The 26,267-nt window shown below is 44.4% G+C and overlaps 1 protein-coding gene across 1 annotated transcript in view; it reads left to right on the plus strand.

Annotated features, from left to right (window-relative positions):
- RHEB (Ras homolog, mTORC1 binding) overlaps positions 1-24,685 on the plus strand; it is a 61,152-nt gene extending 36,467 nt beyond the window's left edge. The window contains exons 3-8 of the mRNA XM_090047742.1: positions 451-518; positions 8,826-8,908; positions 13,166-13,222; positions 13,324-13,371; positions 13,851-13,932; positions 24,193-24,685. Of these exons, the coding sequence (XP_089903868.1) occupies positions 451-518; positions 8,826-8,908; positions 13,166-13,222; positions 13,324-13,371; positions 13,851-13,932; positions 24,193-24,285 (431 nt within the window). The 3' untranslated portion in view covers positions 24,286-24,685. The remainder of the gene's footprint in view (positions 1-450; positions 519-8,825; positions 8,909-13,165; positions 13,223-13,323; positions 13,372-13,850; positions 13,933-24,192) is intronic.
- The last annotated feature ends 1,582 nt before the right edge of the window (positions 24,686-26,267 follow it).

The raw sequence follows: 26,267 nt of genomic DNA on the forward strand, positions 1-26,267 counted from the left end.
GAAGTTATAGGTGGTTCACTCATTAGGTAGATTTGCAAAACTAGTTGCATTTGAACTAGCTTTAAACAGAAGAGCCTGTGTAAGTCTTTTGACACTGGCTGGCATTCAGGTAAATCTCTTTCCATACAAATACATGATCACAGTGAGCTTCTCAAATCCTTCAAACAAGCTTGCTATTTAAGTGCTTAAGAAATCATTAGAGAGATTACAGCCCTGGATAATTTTTACCTTTAGTCAGTGCAGTTCTCATGTGGGGAAAACTTAAATGATATGCTGTATCTGCTATAAGCTAACCATAGATGTGGTAGTTCAGTTTAAGTCTCTTTTCTGTCACTTAAAAAAATAAATGTTTTTTTCACTAGCGTCTCATTTGGTGTCTATAAAACTGGATGGGCGTTGTGCTTTTTGTTTAGTTTTAATTCTGAAGTGTATTTCTCTTGTTTCTCTTAGCTTTTACAAAGCTGATCACCGTAAATGGGCAAGAATATCATCTGCAGCTAGTAGACACAGCTGGCCAAGTAAGTGATCTTCTGTCTGAACCTTCTTTCAGACCTTGTGTTACTCCTCCAGTAGGATTAAACTGGCATTGAGCACGGCTTAAAAAAACCACAAAAATATTATGATTCATTTGGATAAGAGGTTCTCTAAGACTTTACTTACAGCAGTAAAATACCTGCTAATTCAAATGAATACAAATACTTTAGAAGAGCTACTGCAGAGTAACTTACTTCCTTAAATTAATAAAAAGGTTACATGTTTGGGGTGAATAGAGAATCTTTAAAGTCTGTTGAGGACCTGTCAACTCTAACAATGTGGCTTTTTGCCCAGTGTTTAGGCAGGCGAGAGTGAATTCTTTAAATAGGCTGACTTCTTATCAGTGTGAACTGGCAGGACTAAGTCATGGATAAGCAAAGGTTTGCATTATTGTATTCTGTAGTAGTGGTTTATAATAACAAGGGATCCAGGTTTTCAGTTTCCTTCTGAAAAAAACATTGATTTTACCTTTTACTTAAGAAAAATACAGATTTTTCATTGTAATGAAGCGCACAGATTTTGCATTTTTGCAAAAAGCTCTCTGCAGGCTGGCAGAGTTCCTGCAAAGGGCTGGGGGGGAGCAGGAAGAGGGCAGTCAGGCAGGGGTCACCATGGTCACATGGCCCAGCCCCAGGCAGCCTGGAGAGCAGCTTCTTCAGGTAAGACTGGTGGAGAGCGGGGTGGGGATTGAGGCCCCTATAGGGAGGGAGGGAGGGAGTTGGGCAGGGCTGGGGTTGCTGCCCAGCTGGGTGGTGCTTGGGGCCCGAGGTTTCATAGTTGGTAGGGTTGGAAGGGGCCTAAGCAGATCATCAAGTCTGACCCCCTGCCATGGGCAGGAAAGAATGCTGGGGTCAAAGTACCCCAGCTAGGTGATAATCTGGCCTCTTTTTTGAAGACTACCAGGGTAAGAGCAAGCACCATTTCCCTTAGAAGTTGGTTGCAGCTTCTAGCTGCCCTGACTGTGAAGTAGTGCCTCCTGATGTCTGGCCTGAATCTACTCTCAGTCAACTTACGGCCACTATTTCTTGTTACTCCCAGTAGTGCTTGGGGGAACAGGGACTCTCCCATTGCCTGCTGGTCCCCCTTGGCAAATTTATAGATGGCCACAAGATCCCCTCTCAGCCTTCTCCTGTGGAGGCTGAACAGGTTCAGGTCCCTTAGCCTCTCCTTGTAGGGCCTACCCTGCTGCCCTCTGATCGTGCGAGTGGCCCACCTCTGGACCCTCTCAATGCTGTCCACATCTCTCCTGAAGTGCGGCGCCCAGAACTGGACGCAGTACTCCCGCTGCCGTCTGACCAGTGTCATATAGAGGGGAAGGATCACCTCCTTAGACCTGCTCATGATGCATCTATGGATGCATGTGACAAGGTGCGGTTGGCCTTCCTGACCGCGTTCCCACATTGGCGGCCCATGTTCATCTTGGAATCAACAGCAACTCCAAGATCCTTTTCTGCCTCTGTGCTGATGAGAAGGGAGTTCCTCAGCCTGTAGGTATGCTCCTGGTTCTTCCTCAGGTGCATCACCTTGCACTTGTCAGTATTGAAACCCATCCTATTCTCATTCGCCCACCCCTGTAACTGTCCAGATATAGTTGTAGCCTGTCCCTCTCTTCTAGTGTGCCCAGTTCTCCCTACATCTTAGTGTCATCAGTGAATTTAAGCAAGATGCTTTTCACCCCCTCATCCAAGTCACCGATGAAGATATTGAACAGTACTGGCCCGAGCACCGAGCCCTGGGGAAACCCCACTGCCCACATCCCTCCAGGTCGAAAATGACCCATCCACCACCACTCTCTGGGTGTGGCCCTCCAGCCAATTTGTGACCCATCTGACTGTGTAGGCATCGACACCACAGATGCCTAATTTTTTAATGAGGATGGGGTGAGAGACCGTGTCGAAGGCCTTCCTAAAGTCCAGGAAGACTACGTCCACCGCAGCACCTGCATCTAAGGATTTTGTGACCTGGTCATAGAAGGCATCCAGGTTGATCTGTCAGGACCTGCCTCTAATGAGCCCATGTTGATTGCCCCTAAGCATAATCTCCCCTGCTGGTCCCTTGCAGATGTGCTCCTGGATAATTTTCTCAAAGAGCTTTCCCAGGACTGAGGTAAGACTAATGGGCCTATAGTTTCCTGGGTCCTGTTTCCTCCCTTTTTTGAAAATGGGGATCACATAGGCCCTTTTTCAGTCCTCTGGCAACTCGCCAGAGCACCACGAGTGCTTGTAAAGCTGTGCCGGGGTCCCACAATGACCTCTGCCAATTCCCTCAACACTCTGGGTAGAGATCATCAGGACCTGCTGATCTGAACATGTCTAGTCCCACCAGAAGTTCCCTGACTAGGTCCTCACTGATCCTGGGCCTGGCTGCGCCTCCCCTGGGTCCGTCCGGGATCCCAGTTGGGGGGATGTCCCCGTCCCTGCTCAGAAAAATGGAAGCAAAGAATCTGTTAAAGAGGTTAGCTTTGTTATCTGGTGCTAGCATTAGATTTCCAAGCATGTCCTGCAGAGGCCCCACATTACTTGGTACCTTCTTTTTACCCCTTATGTATTTAAAAATTTAAAAGATTATGTTATCTTTGATCCGGGTTGCTAGTCCCAGTTTCATCTCCGCCTTAGCCTCCCTAACAGCCCCCCTACAGTCTCGAGCAATGGAGGTATAATCCTACTTGGTGATGGCCCCTCCTTTCCATTGGGTGTACGCCTCCTTTTTGGCTTTGTGAAGTTTCTGGATGCTTTTGGTGAGCCATGGGGGCTTTTGAGCACGCTTGCCCCCTTTGATCCATATGGGGATTGTCATCCTTTGGGCTTGGAGAATCGTTTCCTTAAGGAATGACCACTCTTCTTGGACACTCTTGTGGGAGGTGGCGATTGTCTTCCCCAGGACTCAGGTGCTGCTGCAGGGAGGCTGTGGGCCTGGGTCCCTGGCCCTGGAGCCCTGGCAGCTGGGCACCCCCTCCAGCAGGGCTGGGGGAGGGCAGTGGGCTGTGTGTAGGGGGCGAGGGGCACCAGCAGGGCCCAGGGAGCTGTGGGAGTGAAATGAGGGTCACCAGCATGGTTGGGGTATTTTGGATGGGGAACGAGGGACCTGGACCTGTGAGCTAAGGGAGAAAGGGGAGCTCTGGTTTTCCATGATAACCCCCCCCCCCCCCAAAATCAAGTACCAGTATTCACAGATATTCAGAATTTATTTTATTGTAGTGATTGAGGCACTGGTAGACTTGCAAATTGCTTTGAAATCATAAATGTATCAATAAAACATTGTGTTCAGTTGATACACATGCATGCACGCACATACATGCATATAGTGGAGTTTCATTTTAATTGTGGATTTGGGATTTTTTATCAGAGAATTTGTGGTATTGTTATTGGAGAAAACCAGGATCCCTGATGATAACATGTATTTGTAGAGTGCTTATGGGGCATAAGCAAATGAGGTCATGGTTGGAGCCTGCCACTAAAGTAAGCACCTAGTGTTATTCTAAGCTATAATGATTAGGAACAGCTCTGATACCTCCTAAAATAAATCATATATGGCAGTCGGACTTTATAATGCTAATTGTTTCTCAGGCATGAATGTTTTTAGGGGAAGTATTTTGACTGGGAGTTGGCAGAGTTTCATAAGAGTCCATGGTTTGGAGTGTCAACTTTGGAATGCTGCAAACCCACTACAGTGTTGGAGGTAAAGCACCCATTTACTCCATGCTGTAAGGGCCTAAAGACACTGAAATTTGAACATTAAAGTATGGGCCAGTAGATGAACAGCAAGGCCAGCTCAGTAACATCTCACCCTGCACTGCTGCAGAGCACTGCACAGCTTTTCTTATACCTGTGGTTTGGGTTAAGTTGAATAAGCTCAGCGTATTGCAGAGTTCACTGCTCTGCTGTCTCAGGTTCACAACCAGGGCATGCAACAAAGGAAAAGTGCCCTGCATGCATCATGCACAGTTAGACTGGGAAAGGGCTGTGGCACATGCATGGCCTTCTGCTTCCATTAGGGTTCTCTGGCAAGCTTAAAGCAGGGAGAAACAACCTCTCTTGCCACAACTCTTCATGGGCCAACCTCCATGTAATCTCTCAGAAACAGGCATGGGGCAGGTAGAACCATCCCGTGCATCTCTGTTTCTGTGAGGAGCAGGGGGGCATGGGAAGGGCTGTGGCAAGAGCAGACTTTCCTACCTGCTTCAGGCTTATTTGGGAAATCCTAATTGTGTGCGCATGCCACAACCCTTCCCAGAAACCGGGTGCATGGGGCACTACCTGGCTATGGAGGCTTTTCCCACATTGCTACACCCTGGAAAAAAACCTTAAAGAACCATGATTTAAAAACACTGGTTTAGAGGGCTGTCTCTGTACTGTCTACTGCAATCCAAACAAGTCTTGTGCCAAGGAGATGGACAGATGTTAAAACGTGGTACGTGAGATGTCATTTTCCTCAAAACCTGTGAAGACAAAGGCCATGTGGGGGAGTCGGCTTTTTCAAATAAATGATGGGATGATGCTACTTCTAATTAAGAGTTTTGATATGGCATGGCGCTGGAGGGGGATCTTTTGGTGTTAGTGTTTCACTTCTCTCTCAGTGGAGAGAGCCTGCTTTGAAAGTAACTTTATTATCAATTCATGACGCTGTCTTAAAATAAACTTTATGCTGTATTTAGGTGCAGTTGTGACTTTTTTTTAAAACTGCACTTGATGGACTTAAGAGCTGTCCTGCTAAGTCTTTGTGATTACTAATTACTTACGTCTGGAATATCAACATTTGAGGACTATGCTTTGTTTCTGAAGGACAGGGTTGGGGAAAAAAGATGGTGGTGATGCCTTGAATGTCAGAGATACATACTTATTCCCTGGTTCAGGAGGAAAATGTAGCAGATCAGAGTGTATTCGCTTGATGATAAAAGGTGAAGGATATAGCACCAGTATAATGATGGTGATTTTTTTAAGACCTCCAAGTCAGGAAGAACAGGTGGATTTAAGCACTCTTCAAGAAGGCAACAATATTATCCAAAGTTATGAGATGGTATTGGTGAGAAACTTTAATGTTCTGAATATCTGCTGGAAGAATCATACAGCCAAAAATAAAATGTAAAGTAAATTCCTAACTTTTGTGGAAGTCAACTTTCTCTTCCGGAAAGTTGAGGATACAATGAAGGAGTCATCATCTGCCCTGAAGCTTGTACTGACCAACAGGAAAAAAATGGTGAAAGACTTGAAGGTGATGTGGGAATCTTGGAAGGAAGCAATCATGATATGATGGAATTTGATCCTGGCATTGGGAAAAGATGAGGTCAACAAAACTAAGATACTGGAGTTCAAAAAGGGGGATTTCAGCAAACTTGAGGAGGTGTCCAGGAGGGCTGGGAGCTTGTGAAGGACACGGTACTGGAAGTGCAACAAGATGCTGTTCTGTCGCGATGAAATGGCAAGAGGCAAATGTGACTGCATAAGAAGCTTCTAGGATGCCTCAAATGCAAAAGGACAGCATACAGGCTATGAAGATGCACAGGTCACCAAGAAAGCATACTGGGAAATAGCAGCAATTCGCAGGGATAAAATCAGGAAGGCAGAGTAAAAAATGAACTTCACCTGATGAGGGAAATAAAGGACAACAGGAAGAGATCCTGTAAAAACCAAGGAAACTGTGGATCCACTGTTAAATGGCCAGTGAAAAACTCTTAATCGAAGATACGGTCAAAGCAGAGCTGCTCAACAATTACTTTGCCTCAGTCTTCACAAAAAAAAAAAAAAGTAAGTCCACAACCAGACAGCTAAGAAGGATTATTTGGGTAAGCAAGGGAACAAACTGAGGGCTGAGATAACAGCAAAAAAGTTAGAGTTATTGACTGGTCTGAATTCACCAAAGGCAGCGCAGGACCTGATTACCTTAATCCCAGAGCACTAAAGGAATTGGCAGAGGAGGCTTTGATACCCAGGAAGTTGCTGGAGCAGATCATAATAGAGTCCTTTTGTAAGCATCTGGAGAAGGAAAGCCTGATCACAAGCAGCTTGTGTGGATTTGCTACAAACAAATCATGCTAAACAAACTTGATACCCTTCTTTGACAAGATAACTAGTTGGGTGGATGAAGGGAATGTTGTGGATGTAGTATACTTGGATTTCAGCAAGGCTTTTGAGAGAGTCCCACATGACCTTCTGAAAAAAGTTGGAGAAATGTGAGCTAGACAAAACTACCCTTTTCTTGGGGCTGTTAAGCCAGTTGTCCATCTTCCTCATAGTAATTATAAATTAATTCATGTCAGAATGACAGGAGGTTTTGAGTGAAGTCCCACCCTGGTCCCAGTGCTGTTCCATGTGCTTTAATTTCGAAGCTGGCACAGAAAGCTTTTTGAGCAAACTTTGCAGATGACGCAAGCTAGGGAAGGATCGTGAGCATGTTGAAGGACAGGAGTGCAATTCAGAAGGATCTTGATAGACCGGAAAGATGAACTGGATCTAACAGGATGATGTTCAGTGCTGGTGAATGCAAGATGCTATACCTCTGGAAGAAAAATCAAAAGTGCAAATGCAAAGTGAGTGATGTGGCTGGTTGGCAACACTGTGGAAAAAGAACTAGTCTTGATGGATCAGAGACTAATTATGAGTCTCTGCAGTGTGATGCAGGAACACAAAAGGTGAATATAGTTTGGGGCTGCATCAGTAGGAGCATTAAGGTACAAGACACAGGAAGTGATAGTGCCTCTTTATTCTAGATGAAGCCTAACCATTGCAGAATATTTTGTGCAGTTTTGGCCTCCATGTTCCAAAAAAAGGATATGGAGAAGTAGGAGAGGGTCGAGAGGCAGGTGACATGATAAAGGGCTTGGAAGACAATCCATACAAGGAGAAGTGGGAGGAAATAAGCATGCTCAGCTTACAGAAAAGGCACTCGGGGGCACAGTAGCAGTCTTTAGGTATCTGAAGGGCTGCCATAAAGATGAGGGAGAATGCCTTTTCTCTTTCTAGCTGCAGAGAGCAGGATGTAGACGACTGGCTTGAAGTTTCAGGAAAGTAGGTTTAGCTTGGATATCAAGAAGAAGACATTCTTGACTGTTAGAACAGCGAGACTGTACAGCAGACAGCCTAGGGAAGTTGTGGACTCTCCATCATTGGAGGTGTTCAAGAAGAGGGTGGATAGATGGTGGTCAGGGATAATCTAGGAATTAGACGTCTGTGTTATGATTCAGTATTTCCCATGTTTTTGGACTTTGCTTCTTGCCCCATGGTGCCAGGAAGAAATTTTTTCCACTTTCCCCTCACTAAATGTTAATGTCAGGGGTTGTATTTTTTTCCCCCCTGTCAGAAGCATTGGGGGTTGCTTACACCTAAGACTGGAGATATTGACCGATGTGCCAGTGGTCCTGCCGAGAGATTCCCACCTAAAGGGTATTGCCCCTCTGCTCAGACCAAGTGCTACATTTGTGGTCAGGAAGGAATTTTACCCCATAGTCAGATTGGTACAGACTGTGGGGTTTTTGCCTTCCTCTGTAGCAGGGGGTTGGGGAGAGGCACATGGCTCTCTTCCTTGACTCTTCAAGCATAGTTTAACAACCTGTGCAGCAGCAGGCCACCTTTGTCCCCCTGCTTTACTTGTGGTAGGTTAGGGCACTGCGCTTTATGGTTGTGGCAAGGTTAACTTGCATAGTTTTAGTAATGGGTTAGACGAGGATTTGATTGGGATGGTTTGGATAGGAGTGAATCCTGCCTTAGACTAGGTGACCTGTGGAAGTCCCTTATACTCATACTTTCCAATGATTTTAAGTGGATTTCCAACCCTTAACTGAAGCTGAAACTGCTTAGTGCTGAAGGCTTAGTCTGAAATCAGGCTTGTTAGCTGCACATGGTGTAACTGGCTGGCAATACTGAGTGGCTTGCACTCTAACACAACAGAAATAGAACTGTAAATGGCCTATGCTTGATGGGGGGTGCGAGTGGGAGAGGTGGAGAGGGAGGCTGTAAATAAACCCTTCAGGGCTGGTGTGTAATCTTTTTATAGGGAGTCAATATACCTTCCCCCCACTGTCAATATACCAATCCCCAAAACTCTATATCCTTCTATTAACATGGTCTCTTATCCTGTCCCTTACTCCTTTAGTTCCTCTAAATGTCTCCATGTAATACATTAGGAATAGCAGTTCTTTTTCAGAATGCTGGAAAGTCTTAAGGGTGCACTCAGCTATGCTTACACTGTTTGTGCAGCTCTCATTTTCTAGTAATTTAATATTGCCAGCGATGTTATAGTCCTGAGCCTGATCCTTGACAGTAAGCATTGTTAAAAGTACAATTTTCCTTCCACAGGATGAATACTCCATATTTCCTCAGACGTACTCCATAGACATCAATGGCTACATTCTTGTTTATTCAGTCACGTCAATAAAAAGGTAATGCAATTCCTTTCATACTTCTTATTCATATAGTAGCCAGAGCTGCTCTGGGTTAAATTTCTGGCTCTGCCCCTTAATATCTTCCACATTGTGGTAGTGTTTGGAGCTGTGCTGCTGCTCCAGGGAATGTCCAAGGAGCAAGAATTGTTTGGCAATATCTTACTGAACCTAATAAAAATTATTGGCAAACAGGTCTTGCTTCTACTACTTGAGCAGTTTTATACGATCTCTGCCTTAGTTTCTCATTTACTGATATGAGTAAAAATGAATGACCTCTGCATGACATCAAGGACAATCTGTCATGTACACAGGGACTATATGTACTACAGCAGTAGGGGTATAAGTGTAGCCCATTTTCAGCTGCACTTATTTGAGACTTAAAAGTCTGTAAGTTGGTTGTGGGAAATACATGGGGCTTTCCACTACATTTGGACATCAGAGTCCAAATTTTCAGATACTCAAGTTGGAAAAAGACCAAGATCAGTAACAACCACATGCTTTCTGACTTCTTGTGTTGTATTGCCTGTTGTAGGCTGGAGAAGAGTGCATCCATGCTGTTGCCTCTCTCTTCCTGTCTCTTTCACTGGTTCGTTTGACGTTATTCATTTGATAAGCAGGCTCAGGTGCTATGTGGTTCTAGCTGACTGCTTATAGTAAAATGCACAAAATGTTGTGAAGGACCACTTACAAGTCAGTGGCTTATTGTAAAAGGGCTTCTGAGAATCGCTCGGTTTCTTAAAGTTGCAGTCCCTTTCAGCTTGAAGCCCCCAGCATGATTAGTATCTTGACTCATAAGAAGCATTCATCCTCTTGATTAGGTTATGTATGTTGTTTTCCCTATTCTAATACTTTGTCTTCCTTTTATGGACTCTTGGCTTATTTTGTCTGTATGAAGTTAGGTTTTAGCAGAAGAATTTGTTGTCTTTATCATACAGCATCTTCAACAGAGAAGGGTTATCTCCTTAGTAAACTTTAACATCCTTATCTCACTTATTATGTGAACAAGCTTAAAGTTTGTTCTTAACCCAAGGTTGATCAAGTGCTGCCTTTTCCTGTTCAATGCTTACAAATTCTTCAAAAGAAACAAGAATTCATTCAAATCCTGGATACTCCAGTACTGTCAGTACTCATCTGAGCTAGACTGTGCAGCTCATTTATACTTCAAGAGAGAATAACAAAAACATGTAGAGTGGCTTGGCTGGTAATGAAAGCCTTAAAGGTAAGAAATGTGCTTGTTGCCTCTATGTCCTGTGAAATGCATTCTTCTGGGGAAGAAGTCAGTATAGCTTCAAAACCACCTAAGCCCTGTTACAGTCCAGGGTTATCAAGCCTCTCGTCTCTTACTTAACAAGTTTAGATGTGGATGTAGCTGGCTGGCACTATTACCACTACCACTGTTGGACTCGCATGAAATGGACTAAGATAATTCACTCACTTTTAAAAGTGGATGACTGCCCACATCTTTGACATCACAGTAAAAATGCAGAGTCAATATACAGCTTCACCAGAGAACAAGGATTGGATAGCTAGTTAGTAGTTTTGACCATGGGTGAAGCACATTGATATTTGGAAAGTTTCCATTGGCTATGCTGTATAAACAATAGGATAAATTCCTTAACTTTGGCTCTAGTTCTCCCTTTTATGAAACACCATGTGAGCGAAGAAAAAATAAAAGCCGGTCCTGTTTAACTGATGATACTACTGTAGGGGAGTCAGATTCCAGTGTAAAGGCTTAACTAAGAGTGGCAAAATACTCTTGTACAACCTAGGGGTTTAAAGTTCTAGTGCATTATGGTCTCTTACTGCTAGGCTCTTTCAAGTAGATGTCCACTCTGCATTGGAAGATCCTTCATCTACAGTGATCAAAAGGGCATGCCTGGTGCTAAATCCTGTGAGCCTTGGCACTTGCAAAGAAATTGTTCTGTTTGATTTGACATTGCTTACTCACTGCTCATTGGATACTGCTCACTGGTCACTTGGATATTGGCAGTTGTCATTTTTGCTTCCTATATCTAGATGTCTGCCTGTACACTGTCCCTAGAGCTTCAGACTTTTGAGCACTGCTTCAGATGGGCAGCAGTTCTGATGCAGATATTCTATTGGAAATTCTTTTTTTTAGCAGGCAAAACCATCAGACAGACCCACTCAGTATGACGAGAAGGGCTTGAGGAAAAGCAAACTGCCCTACTTCTTTAATCTAGTCTTATGCACTCTCTCTGTCACTTATTGAAAGTTATTGCTCTTGTTTAGTTTAATGAAACTCTAAATTTGTATCTCCAGGTAGGTTCTGTTGTTTTGTGTTGTTTGGCTTCTGACTGTGTGTTTGGTTTTTTTGCTGTGTTTGGTACCACTAGCTGTAACCCATCTTGAATTGACGGGACTCCAGGGAACCTTTTGGGTGAGAGTCTGGTCCCTTGCCATCGCAAGCAGCCCTCTTGCATAATCCCTTAAACAGGTTAAGATCTATTTTAAGACTAGGAAGCTGATTTTTCTCCATGACTTCTATTGGACTCTTGATCAGAGTCAGCATACTTCCTGTAAGAGTTTATTCATGGTCAGCTGATACCCAGGCTCTTTGGCTGCTGTTGTCATTTAGCTTCTGCAGTCAGTTCATGAATGGCAGATGTATATTCCTTTTGTATTCACTTCCAGCTGAGCTTCCAGGTGACAGCTGATGTTCAGTTTGCAAGCACATGATCTTGCTGCTTGTACAGTACTATTAAACTTCATCTTATGCCTGTTACTCAGGACATTAAGGCCCTTCAGTTTTTTGCCCCTGTGTTGCTGATAGCAGGTTTTGGCACATCCCTTTAGTTTTCCATGGTTCATTAATTGAATATTTCATAGGGCCAGTTCAAGACCTGTTTTTAAATGCTGCTGCTTCCATCACAGGTGATTGGCTTTCTTTCAGCCAGGTCTTTATTCATCTTTAACTAGTATCTTACATGGCATTATGTGAGATGCTTTGCTGGAATTCCCACATTAGATATGGTACCTTGGCTTTTCAAAACAATTGTCACAGAGGAGCCATATAAATGTAGTAAGCCCACTTGTACTCCCTTCTCTTCTGTTGACCTTTTATATAGATTTTCCTTCCAAAGTAGATTTAAAGCCTTACAGTACCGTTAAGGTAAAACCAACAGGTCTAACTGTCCTTGCTTTCTCTTTTAAATATAGTGTTTCATGTTCTCTTATGACATGGTACCTTCCTGACTTGGTATGTTCATTTAAAAACATACCTCCCAATATAAAATTTCGTATGTCCAGAGTTGAGGGGTAGAGATCAGATGAATACATTGTGTCTTGGCTGTAGTAGTTTTTCATATCCATGTCCTCCCTTTGTATTACACACCATGGATTTTCTTTTTTTTTGTTTTTGCCTCCTGGTCAGTGTGCTCTGACAGCAAAGTAGTTTAGCTGAAAATTATCTAGGTACAGCTCAGTCTCTACCTTTGTAGGATTACTTGACACCCATTTTCTTTATCAAGGTTTCAGTGTAACAAAGTAATTCTAAGACACTTTTAAAGTAATTCTTCTTTGATTTGTGTGCTTTCTAACCTCATGGACTTATCCCATCTTTCTTCTCATCCTTTTAGACTTGGAATTCCTTAGAACAACTTCCTACATTTGTCATTTGGGTTTTCATGTGTAGTTTCTTTTAGTCCCTGTGACCCTAATATCTGTATTTCGCATACTACTTGCATCTCTTGACCATGGAAATCACAGTTCAGGGTTTCTCTTTACAATGTATACACTCTGAAAAATTATTTTCTTCAAAATAAAGTTTAAAAGAAAAGTACTATAAACTCCAGCAGAGCCCTGTATGCTTTGTAACAGTACTACAGAGTGACTTACTGCAAGACTGTGCTCCTAGTTTGACCTGCCTCTCCAGACTTTCTAAACTGGTGTAGCTAAATGTTCTGTTAAACTCCAGGGAGTGTGTAGTGCAAGCCATATAGGTGTATTGAACTTCAGTAATGCTTTAAACAAGATCCCCTCCCAACCTAAGTAATAAATTGCATGTTGCTAAAGAGCCAATGTAAGGATGGGTAACTGGGATAGCTTTTATGGTGCCCTAGGCCATATATGGCTCCCTGTATATGATTTGGTAACATTTGCAACATCTCAGTAGCTCTGCTGTAGCTAGAAAAGTTTTTAAATGCAGCAATCTACATATGGAATTAATTGCTTGTGTGTTGGGTACTAAGGTTAAACATCAGAGTGCATGTGTGACTTCATCCCTTTATTTTGCAGTTTTGAAGTGATTAAAGTTATCCATGGCAAGTTATTGGATATGGTGGGAAAAGTCCAGTAAGTAGTAACACTTTCATCTCATTTCATTGCAGGCGTATTACTAGTGCTTTGTTCGGTATACTGTAACTATTCTGAAAGCTATTAACTTTTTTTCACAGAATACCCATTATGCTGGTTGGAAATAAAAAAGACCTGCATATGGAACGGTACGTACAACTCGGTGTATGCCTGAAAAATAATAAGGTACCAGTTCTTTGCAGCAAGCATTGCTAGAATAATTTGGATGCAGCTCTGATGTTGGAAGTATGGTGCTTGGCTCAGATTACAATGAAATGTTAGTTGTGAAAAACCAGGATACTGCAACTAGTATGGTGTGGACAGTTTTGGATCTAGGAATCTGGTTCTCCAGTTTGAATCCTGGTTGTTTCTGAGAGGCTCTGGGACAAGTGGTTAAATCTGTTTTTTACTCCTAAAACGTGGATAAGTTGCATGCTCACTTTTATATAGTATTTTACAGTCTAAGAATAAAAATATGGTATTTTAAAAGTGCATAAAAAGTGAAGTTGCATTTTTTTTAAGTTGACCCTGAGGAAAGTGTCAGTTACATGTCAAATGCTGTAACTTTGCCACAAGTTATCAGACTGCCTTCTTTCATCCTAACCATATACATTATCTGTTTGGCCAGGGTGATCAGCTATGAAGAAGGGAAAGCTTTAGCAGAATCCTGGAATGCTGCTTTCTTGGAGTCTTCTGCTAAAGAAAATCAGGTAACTATCTAAAATGCGTTTTGTGTTTTTGTTGAAGGGCAAATAATGGGGTTTGTGTTCAAAAGACTTCTAAGCATCTTCACATGCTTCCTTAATGAGAGGGAGGGGGGCTGCCATCTGCTGTAATGCTATTTCCTGTTGAAAGTATGAAATGAAATATTTGCATTGGGGTCCTGTGTATGAGCTTGTACAGATAAGTCCCTGAGCCTATAAGCAAACCAAGGTGAGTTGGAAAGAGTTGTAAAACTTAACTTCACTTTTCTTTCTATACTTGATCTTAGTCCTGGTGCTGGAGCGGAAGCCTTTCAAGGTGTCACTTTACACTTGAATCTAGATTGAAACTGTAAAGGCTCTGAGCTGTTCAAATAACTGTAAAAAAACCAAAAAGGCTGATTTGTTGTACTTCTTCATAGTAGGAATATACCACTAAGAGTTCGTGATGGAAGAGCCTCCTTGTTGGGTACGAGCCAGGGACTCAAATTGAGATTCATTTCAGGTTCTGCTGGTATATTTCCCTTCCCTCTACAAGAGCAGTACATCTCTGCCTCACAGGAGAGTTTCGCATAGATATTGGGGACAATTAATGCTGCACTATTTACAGCTGTGATGGGGATGGCCAAAATTTGACCCAGATATAACCAGGGAACATTGTTTCTATTGTTGGTTCTGAATGATGAGAATCTAGATCGCAACTAAACTTGCTAACCCATCACCAATCAGTGGAGGTGTGTAAAAGCTTACTGAATAGCACTTTTCTTTTAACCGGCCTCCTGAGCAGTCGGCTCACGTGGATGGACATGGTGCTTAACCTAGCGGTGCTCCTTGCAACACCTCACCTCTCTTACTCTCTCAACCTAGTAGTCTAATTGCCTGCAGCTTTGAAATCCTGGCAAACAGCTTTTGTCCTCAGTGATTTTCTTTTTTCTTGTTGCCAGCAATGAGGCTTGTAGTAGTTCCCAAATATAGTTTTATGCGGTCAGACTCATTTGCAATGAATGAGGCTCCACACTGACCTTTACTGCAGGCAGAAACTAACTCCTGTTTCTTCTCCATACCTAATTATCAGATCTGTAGCTTACTGACACATTCATGACACGAACCTGGCAATCCAGTTAAAACAGCCCCTTTTTTATTTTGTCTGGTAGCTGCTAGAACTTGTGCTCTTGGCAGTGGACGATTGGGGAACATCCAGGTTCCACAGGGCAGAAGAGTATTCTTGCTAAAGGAAAAGCTGTTGCATAACTTAGTTCAGATAGAAGGAAATCCCCTTTAAAGTACTACAAATAAATAACCTCCATCTGCCTGAAGATTTACGTCAAGCTTGACGACTTCGGGCACAGCACAAAACCATCAGTATGGTGGAGTTGCAGAGGGAAGTTGAGGATACTAAAAACCTTCCCAAGCGCAGTTCAGTTAGAAGGGTCTCTATGGTTGCACAATCTTTAAGTTGAATATAATCAAAATTGAGTTAACATTTTTATTTTTGGCCAGACGGTATTCTTGTTGCCTTTTTACTTTGTGTCCTTTTGGCAACTGCATGTAGCTAACAACTTCTTGCTAATTCATGTTGTGCAGCGTAGCTTCCTGAGAATAACTCCTGAAACTTGAAGTGACAGGCTGGAGAAGCAGGCAGCATTCAGACAAAAAAGCTTCAGCTTTTACATAACACCCCACATGCTTTGCATATTAAGTTGCTGTCTTAACATAAAGTCCCATTGACCGACTACAACAGGGTTTGTTATGGTACCATAATATATAGGGTGCAAGTGGTGATACAGAGACATTTGGGCAGATTACAGTTCAGCTGACTTCCTATATACAGTTTTGGTATGCATGATATGCTAAAATCTTTTAGAGCATGCATAAAATATGCAACAAGAGCAGTAGATGTAACTACATATCAGATGATTCTGTGAGATTCAAGCTTCTAATGACAGTTCTCAGGAGGAAGATCCCTCAGTCCATGGCAATTCTTTCTGCAGGGCAAGTCTGAGGCTTTTCAGATGGGATCAGTATATGCTGCATATTAGTGTAGTGTTGATCTGTTTCTGCCTGGATAAGACATTAACTCTGTCTGTATATAATGCCTAATATCCTAGCAGTGACGAAGAATGGCTTCGGTTGAGGGTGGAATTCTGTTTCCCTTTTTTGCAGCTAAATGGTAGCTTTTTAACTAGGGGTGGGCAATTATTTTGGGCGAAGGGATGCTTACTGAGTTTTGGCAGGTGGTCAAGGACTGTAGGGGTAGCCCCGCCCCTTGACAGGTGCCCCATCCCCTGGCTGCCATCTTGGGCCCAGAAGTCCTAACCCCTGACCTTTACCACCGGACATCCCTCTTTGCTGCTGTGCCTGTGTCGTCGTCATCGTCCGCCCGAACCCCACCCCCCTGTCTTCCCCCCTGTACTCCTTTCAGCAAGGGGATTTGGTATCTTGGAAACAGAAAAATATCAAATTATATTCTAAAAATCAAACATATACTACAACATGCATTCATTCGATTTTAAAAAAATATTTTGTCCTGATTTACATGTGTTTGTTTAGTGTACATAGAGGTGATTGCACAATGGCTTAAAATTAAGTCTTACTCTTGTATATTGTGGGGGAGTGTGGGTGGGTATGAGGGGTGCAGCGGAGGGTGTGGATGTGTATGTGGGGGGTGTATGTGGGGTGGGGAAGTATATGGGTGTGTGTGGATATGTGGTGTGGGTGGGTATGGCGTTTGTGGGGGGCTGTGTGTGTGTGTGGGCAGAGGGTGTTTGGGGAGGGTTGTAGCATGTGTGGAGGGGAGGACTTGCCTACAATATCCCTGTGGCAGGCATAGCCCATGCCAGTGCTCCTCCAAGCCTGGGCTATGTGGAGCACTGGCATTGCCCCATGCTACTGCTTACCACTTCCCCCGTCTGCCACTGCTGCTCTTCTGCTGTTTCCCATCTCTCCCCCTCCCAGCTCACTACCCCAGCACCACATCCCAGATGCACAGCAAAGACTGTAGGACACAGCAGGAGCTGGACTGGCCTGGCAGGCACTGCACAGAGCCAGTCAAGAATTGCAAGGGCCAGGCCAGCTCCTGCTGTGTCCTGCAGCTCGGCGCTACAGCCAGGAACCACGTGGTGCTGGAGCAACCAGCAGGGGTGGGGGGTGAAGTGGAGCAGTGACAGCAGGGGCAAATGGCTCCGGCAGGCCTGGGGGGAGTGCGAGCGAGCAGGGATGCGGAACTCAGCAACAATTGGGTGGAAGCATGGGGCTGCTCACTGCACTGGAGCCAGTTCCAACAGGGCCCAGAGCAGGGTGGCAGGGGTGCAGGGGCTTTCTGGAGCCAGGTCAGGCTACACCAGCGGGGAGAGGGGAGCTGGCCTGGGCAGGCTTTGCTTCTGCAGCTGCTTGGTCCTGCCTGTGGCTTCCCCTGGGTCCTGCTGCCCCTGGCTCCTGTCATCTTTTGACTGGCAGATAAATATTTATTTTCTACATTTTTTAGGGTCCCCATGGGCTGGATAAAATAGCTGGGTGGCCATTTTATCTGCCCCCATTTTAACTGTCTAGGTTCAGATAGCAACTCAATTACCCCTACGATTTGTAGGTGTATTCCTGAATCCATGCTGGCTAATCGCCTAGCCAGTGTATACACATACCCATTCCAAGCTGAAAATGTAGGTAGCTAAAAACTCACTTACCCTGAAGAGACTCCCCACCTAGGGAAGATGGTGATTGAACCTGTATCTCTTTGATTTGCCAGCATAGTGCTCTCACCACCATGCCAAAGCCTAGGCACTCTCTCACCTCCTCTCCATCACTCCTTTTTGAAGCCAGCCCCCTGGGCAGCCAGGAGAAGAGCCAGAAAGGAAGAGAGCTAGCCAGCAGGTATCTCACTGAAACTTCCCCACTGCTCAGCTCACCATCTGTCTTTATCCACTGGCTGTTAAACACAAGGAGCAGTGCCTGGTCATAAAAGAGGTGCTCTCAGGTGATGTCTGACATATGGCGTAGTGGTTAGAGCATCCTGCTGGGAAGTCAGATGCAGGCTCAAACCCGGCTAGGTCACACTGTGTAATGCTGGCCAGAGCTACATGTTGCTGGGCGGCAGTGCCTGCGCTGGGCATAAGCACCCCTGCCTCCTGCTGCTGCTGTAGGTAAGAGTAACCTAGAACTTGGGTCTTCAGCTTCCTGGGTGGGTGCCATAACCACCCAGCTATTGGGACTAAACTGTGGGCAGACTTGTCTCTGCATGTGTGTGGCTTCGGCTTTAGGGAGCACTTTGTTTTGCCTTTTGTTACCAGATTTGCCTGTCACTTTGGGGGGTGCTCATTTATTAGGGGTACATTTCTAGGGTCTTGGTAATTCTATTAATGTGCTGCTAGTGTTGCTTGTGTTTCTGTATGGAGCTGTATGTCTCCCTTCTGCGAGTCCTCACCCCTAATGGAGCTGTCTTGCAGGACTCGGTTTTAACGGGGCTGGGTTCCTCCAGCCACTGAATCAGTCAAATGCACGTGTGCTCCCTCTCTGTCTAATGTGACATGTCTGACCCAGTTGGGTTGATCAGCATGTACAGGCTGACACCCTCATGTGCCAGGAATCAGTTCATTAAGGTAACAATAAAATGTAGTCAGACACAAGCACACGGGTGAACAGAATACCTCTGAACCAGGTTGGGTGTCCAGTTGACACCCTCATGGGCCAGCATCCAGTTCATTAGGCCACATCTGAGCCGAACTGGGTCAAATCAGCCTATACGAGCTGATCCCCTTATGTCTCAAACTCAGCACATCCCAATCTTTTGGCCTAACTGTCCTAGTAGTGGTAACCTCTTGATGAGCAAACCCCACAGTATTTTTGGACTTCACAGGGATCTTTGGCTTGGGTAAAAGAAGCATTGCTGCAGAGCAAGTGGGGAAGGGAAGCAGGGAAGGAAAAATTCACCCAGTTTCCACCAGTTTGACTATAAAAGTTATTTATTGCTAAGTATATGAAATATATGAGGGTACTAGTAGTAATAGCCATGCACGGAAAAATGAATAAAAACAATTACAATAGTAATTGGTTCAAATGAGTATTTGGGGAAACTTAGCTCAAGCTTAACTAATAAAGTTCAGGTTCAGAAAGCTATTCCTAGAGAGAGACAGCGAGAGCTGGGATCTCACCGTTCCAAGGCGCTTGGGGGGTTTGTTGACAGGCAAAGTTCCTAGCATGATCTTTGAAGGTTAAACAGGTGACCAACAGAGATGATCTGTTTATCCCAATTTCTCGAGAACAACAGTGGATGGTGTCAGAGAGATTTCTTCGTTTTGAAGCACACTGTTTGCTGCTTTACAGCTTTCTTATAACCTTAGTCCAGCCTCTTCAAAGCATGCTTTTAATTGTGTAAATCAAGATTGTCCCAAGCCATAATTGACAGGGAAAATTCTGTTTTTATAAAGTTTCAATTTAAATAAATTACTTTTTTCAGTGACGAGGGGTTATCTGGTTTGGAATATCTCAAGAAACTGATTAACAACCAGGAAAAACATAAAGTTTTAAGGAATAACCAGACACCTAGGAGCCAGCTTGAAATTATTATGAATAAAGAAGATACGCTGGAAGGGATACCACATTGTTTCTTCTCAGATGGCCTAGCTGTGCTTGCACTGTGAAGTCATTATCAGTGTTTTGTATTTTACCTGTTGTGAATAAGCCTCAGCTTTGCATGACTTTGCAGATCTTACTGTAGTCTTTTAACAGACTTAAGGGGATTACTTGGAGTGTTCATAAACTTTGTAGGGAGGACTTCCACCAGTCATCCCAGGAAAAGTATGACAGCATTTGTGGTCAGGGCTCCAGCAGGCTGGATGCTGTGATGAAACCTTAACCATTGTTCAAATGTCACCCATACCCCTTCTGAGTCGGCCTCTTGCCTCAGCATTCCCTAACCCGGCAACCAAGTTTTAGTCAATCAAGTTTAGATAGGCATCCCAGACTGGGACTGGGAATGTATGGCCCAAGATGCCTATTAAACTTTTCTTCTGCTTTAGTTCTGGTTAGATGTGGGGAGGGGCTGGGAATAGAAAAAGTCCTTTGTAAGTCCAGCAAGCTGGGTGCCAGGCCTCCCTCAGGAACACATAGCTGACAGATAACACCTTCCCGACATTCCTGCCAGCTTGCCGTTTCACCGATCTGGTCTTAGTGAACATGAAGTGATTGAACATGGTGGTGAGCTTGAGGACTTTGTTTGGATGGGCCTGTCTTTGTGTTCACCTGAACCCAGGCATAGGTCTCCATCCCTTGTCCTAGACCAAAATGAGGGAGGATGATATCCTGGGACTTGCTAGAGAAGCATCCATGGATGCAAGGCAGAGTTTTGCTCGCTTTGCTGGCTGCAACCTCACATTGGTGGCTTGGCTCATATGATGTTGCAGCCAGCAAAGCAAGGAAAACTCTCTGGCTTGCATCCATAGATGCTTCTCTAGCAAATCCCAGGATGTCATCCTCCCACTGTACTCAGCCTTGGTGAGGTCGCAGCTGGAGTAGTGCATCCAGTTCTGGGCTCCACAATTTAAAAAGGATGTGGAGAAGCTTGAGAGAGTCCAGAGGAGAGCCACGCGCATGATGAACAGGCCTTATGAGAGGCTGAGAGCTATGGGACTCTTCAGCTTGGAGAAGCGCAGGCTCGGGGGGACCTGGTGGCAGCCTATAAGTATATAAGGGATGTGCGTCAGGATCTAGGGGGACGCTTATTCACCAGAGCGCCCCATGGGATGACAAGGTCAAATGGTCGCAAACTCCTCCAAGACCATTTCAGGCTGGACATAAGGAAGAACTTCTTTACTGTCTGAGCACCCAAAGCCTGGAACAGACTGTCGCTGGAGGTGGTGCAAGCTCCTACTCTGGACTCCTTTAAGAGTCAATTGGACATTCATCTTGCTGGGATCCTGTGACTCCAGCTGACTTCCTGCCCCTGGGGCAGGGGGCTGGACCCAATGATCTTCCAGGGTCCCTTCCAGCCCTAATGTCTATGAAATCTATGAAAATGGTTATATTGGTACAGTGATCTCAGAGTCCTCTTCCATCTTTCATTTGGGATTCAATATACTGGAAAGCTTTCAGGAGTGAAGAGCAGCTAAGCCTTTTTCTGAGTGAACATGGAAGACAGTAAAACTTGCAGGGGAAGAAAGCTGGCCTTTCAGTGGATAGTGAGACCCAGTCTCCTGTGATCCATAAAAGAGCTGTTTGGATGTTACTTCGCTCAGGCCTTGTCAGACGCAGCTTGCAGGAAGAACATGCTGTGGAGTGGTGTGGAATGCCCTGGGGGTTGGGGATGCCGTGGTAGGTGGTCTTAAGTATTTGGACTGGCAGAGGATTGAAAACAGGAAATTTCTCCCTTGCCGAGTTTGTTGTTCAAGATCCTCTGTCCAAGTTGGGACCCAAGATCAACTAGCACTACCAGCTAAGAATGCAAATTGAAATAAAAATGAACGAAGGCCAAGCTGGAAATACAATGACAGCAGTTACATGTCTGAAGTCCAGCTGCATTTCTGACCCTGCCTCTTTGTCCTGTCCTGTCTCTGTCATTCTTGTGCCTTTGGGGGCGGTGGGAAGAGAAGGAATGTCAAATGCCCCGAAGCTTGCACATAAATACAGAAAAGCACTTTCATTTGTTAGATTAAGAGTTTATTGTTAATAGAATACCCGAGTGCTGCAAGGCATCCTCTGCACATTCTTGGAGGAGGAATACTTCGAAGCACAATGAACCTGCATGCAGGGTGTAAACTGTGTTTATACAGTGTATACATGTATTAAACTGCCCTGTGGCCCCTTGGTGAGGGGCACTCAGTACATGCATTGAGGGTACCTGGCCTCTTCTGATTTGACAGAACAAATGCTCTTTTTTTAAATAGCCTTTTTCCAGGCGGACATACGTGGAACATTTGCCTGCCAGATCCAAATTATTAAAATCTCTGCTGCATTTAAGAAGGAGCATTGTGGTCTATTTCGGTCAGATTCATTTTTTTTGTCCTTTGTAAGGTTTTTCCTGGGAGAGGCTTGCATCAAGAGGCAGTAGATGGGGTCTGTAGTGTTGTTCAGGAATTGGCCAACCCCTTATTCTATATAGTATATTTCCTGTGCAGGCAAAGGTGAATTGGCCATGTAGGTCAGGCTTTTTGTATTGCATGAAAACTGCTTTATATGGTGAGAACTCTCACCTTCCAGCTACCCAAGTGTTTTAACAAGTCTCTGAGACAATACAGCACACATCTGGCATTAAATGTGGGAAACAGTAACAAGACCAGAGCAGGTTGAACTTGGCCATTACTTTAGCATTGGAGGGCAACTTGAGTTGGTGGGATTGATTTGGCAGCAAGCCAGTTAAATGCGTTTTCATGGAGAAAAAACATCTGCCAAGTTAAAACACCTGGTAACTAGTAGCTTGTTGCGAGCACATAGTCATCTCAAACTGCACAGCATATTTTGTTTCCTTGCCTTAAAGGCTTCTAGAAAATGTACCTCTTTCCTTTCTGATTCAAGCTGTGTGAACTTTTGCTTATGAAACATCATTGGTGACAGACCCTGAGAAAACACAGTGGTGCACAAAAGGACGCTGGCCTTTGAATGTAAATGCCACATGCTCAACATGCTAAACTCAGCTGCATCCCATCCCCAAATGAGGATGATGACTTTGTTGGCTTCCAGAGAGTGGCACAAAAAGGAATGTATGCTGCAATGGTGCTCAACTTCCAGCCCACAAACCCAGGTCATACTGCTCACGGGGTTCCCTGCAGGTCCAGAAATTTGCTGGTGGGGAAGTGGTGGCAATTAACACTACTCACCACTACCCTGCTGCTGTATTTCCAAGCCCTGTGGGTCAGATGACATGGCCTTGAACCTGGGCCCTCAGGTGCAGTCTGGCGTGGGGCCTGGTCCTGCATGCCAGATTGGTAATATCAACCTCTACTTATGGGCCCGAAAGGTTGGGCATCACTGGTGTAGAGATTGCAGAATCCTATTCCTTGAGATGCCTGCAGTATAAGTCAGAAACATCCTGCCAGCAGCCACAGGAGCGCTCCCTGTTAATCACCCATTATGCCAGCTAGAGCTGTTATTGGTGTGGCCTAGCCTGCTTAGAAGGAGCTTTGGTTCGGTCCTACCTAGGGTGCTCAGCTGCCAGCTGTATGGAGAGAAGTGGAGGAAATGGGGCAAGGAGCTGGTCAAAGGGTCCCAGTTTGGTTTAAGAGAATGTTGGCTAATGAATGACTGTGTACTAAGGATGGGCAGGATAGCCAGGGAGCTTCAGCAGAGGTAATTGGAGAGGCAGCTCCTGCTCAAGGGGTAGCCTGCTGAAGGGGTGCATGCCAGATGGATAGCTTCTGTTTGGAGGAAATCTCCAGAATACCTTAATATGAAGCTCAAAGGCATTAGATAATGTTCAGTATTCTGCAGTTAGGGTGTTTGAGGTGCATAATAGAAGCCTTGACTCTGTCCATATGCCCAGTCTACCTGCCCACGGGCCTGCTGTTGACGTTTTTGACTAAAGTTTTACCTTTGTATTCTTCTTCTCTGAATTCATCTCTTGCTTTGGAGTGTACTGCAGTGTCACCCCTGCTTATGTAGGTAAAGTTGGACATGATGACACCTCCGTCACTGTGTTAAACTGGGCAGCAGCTGAATGATAGCCCTTTTATGCCAAATGCATCAGTATTGCGGCATAAGAAGGTTCACGATGTAGACACGAGACACTGAAGTTCTGAAAGCTTGGCTGATTTGGTTTTAGCTTGAGTGAAAAACACATTTCTCAAAAGTAGAGTTTCTTGCTTGACAAGAAAATGCCTCTTCTCTCTGCATTGTAGTAAGATTTTCTTGGGGAGTATATGAATTGGCTTGTACTCTTGAGTGGCAGAGTCTCTGAACTTTCAGTGCTGCCAGGCAGCACACACTTGCTATTTAAAATGCTTACAATACAAAGCAGAAGCATAGTCATTAGCTTTGTTTCGATATGGTTTAGCTTAACTGTGGAATAATTTAGAGAATGTTCTGTGCATGTTCCAAGCATGGAGGTGTATCATGGGGGGAGAAGACGCCTGTTCTTCCAAAAGAGATTTTTTGTGCTAATTTTTCAATTAAATTTTTTTCCCCACTTATCCAGATCTTTCTGTATGATTGTTGGTGTCAGTTGGGAGCGTTTAGAACATGCATTTGTCTATTAGACTAGCCAAGAAATCTGTGTGTGCCAAAGGCACCTTTCTGTCAATAAGTAGCAATTTCAGCCCACATGTTAACCACACCGTCTCTTTGCAGACTGCCGTTGATGTTTTTAAGAGGATAATTTTGGAGGCAGAAAAAATCGATGGGGCAGCTTCACAAGGGAAGTCTTCATGCTCAGTAATGTAATTCCATTGCAAAACCTGAGAACACTGGGAATACGTTCTACCTGAAGAAGCAAACTGCCCGTTATCTTCAAGGATAAACTATGCTTCTTTTTTTTCTTCTGTTTAACCTGAAAGATTTACAGTTGGTTGGAGCCTTTCCCTTCAGATTATGTTAAACTCTGACTCCTGTGCAAATGGCTTCACTTCCATTTTCAAATTTTAAGCAATCATATTTTCAATTTATATATTGTATTTCTTAATATTATGACCAAGAATTTTAAGGCATTAATTTTTCAGTGTAGTTTGTTGGTTAGAATAATCATCAAATGATGCATATTGTTACACTACTCTTAACTAGGCTTGGATATCAGTGTTTCTTTGTGTTAAATGTATACTTGTAAATAAAATAGCTGCAGACCTTAGTGTTCTTGCTGTGTGTGGTGTTTTATAAATCAGATTACAACATAGTTGTAACCTAGAATGAGACCTCTGGTCCTTGACTAGAAGAGATGAACGGTTGAAGCCCGTGAGTTCAGTTTTTTTGCCTGCTAGCAGTGCTCCCATGTGTCTGGACAGCAACTTTGGACAAACTAGTACAGGCTGAAGCAATAGGGTGTCACAGTCTTTCTGTGTTGGGAAAGAGGACTGGGGATGAGAGGAGGACAGTGGGCAACCAGCACAACTCTCCATCTAAGCAGTTGTCATTATAGAGGCACTTTGCATGTATAGCTATGAGGAGGGGTCTCAGCATTCCTATGACAAGTCTCTGTAAAAGCTTAATAGCTAGACAGTTTCAAAATACAAAGAAAATCATGAAGCAATTTTTCCAGGTCCTACATATAGCCTGTTTTGCAAGCAGGGGCACGTGTTGAATAGGCTGGTGCACTGCCCATACGCTTCAAGTACACTTCCACTGTGTTGCCCCATCGCCTTCAGGGGCTGAGACAGCACTAGCATGAGTAGGAGGTGTGTGTACACGTGCTCTGTTCTGCAGCTTCTCATTTGGAAGAGCAGCGTGAACCAGTCAAACTAAACTGTTTCCAGACTAAAAAGGTTCAGGATCACAGACCCTAGTAATGAACATGCTAAAATCTAGATATTTCACACCAGAATTTAAGTATAAGTGTTTAAAGAAACTTTGACTGTTGTGGTGATGGGTAGGCCTGCCCGTCTAAGGAAATGTTGTGAGGTAGGTGAGGGTCGTACCTGCATGATGATGTGCATTGCAGCTGCCCCCCATCGAAGACCTACACAAGAAAGTGTAACAGTGGGATAAGTTGGCAGAGCATCTGCAGCCTGAACAAGGTGGTTTCTCTGAGTGACAATCAGGTGCAGGGTTTTTGCAGCTCAGCGGCTGGATGAGTCCTTGCTCCAGCTCAAGATGGGATTCCTGGCTGCTACGCCCCAAAGAGAACTTCCCCAACCAGCAGGGTAGGCAGTGGTGAGCTGCCCCTGACAAACTTCTTGGTGAGCTGCTTATAGCCCATCCTGGTCCCTGTTTTTCCCCCTTGTTCCCGTGCTTCTGGTGTCAACATCTGGCTTATTAGACCAGGGGCAGGCAATTATTTCAGCTGGAGAGCTGCTTACCAAGTTTTGGCGAGATGTCAAGGGCCACAAAGGTAGGCCTGCCTCTTCATAGATGCCCTGCCCCCTGGTTGCCATCTTGGGGCCAGAAGTCCCTCCTAACCCCTGACCTTTGCCACCAGAAGTCCCTCCCCTTGCCCCCTGGGAGTACTCCTTTCAGCAAGGGAGTTTGCCATTTCTGGAACCAGAAAAATAGCAAATGATATTCTAAAAATCAAACCTCTAGTACAACATGCATTAATTTGATTTCAAAAAGTATTTTTGTCCTGATTTACATGTTTGTGTAGTGTGCATAGAGGTAATTACACAATAGCTTAAAATGAAGTCTTACTCTTGTAGATTGTGGGGGGGGGGGGGAGGTATGGGGGGTATAGGTTTGTGGGGGGCTGTGGGTGTGGGGGAGTTTGGGGTATGGATGGG

This window comes from Crocodylus siamensis, chromosome 5, assembly GCF_052110815.1.
Source record: "Crocodylus siamensis isolate JL-2025a chromosome 5, ASM5211081v1, whole genome shotgun sequence".
Taxonomy (NCBI): Eukaryota; Metazoa; Chordata; order Crocodylia; family Crocodylidae; genus Crocodylus; species Crocodylus siamensis.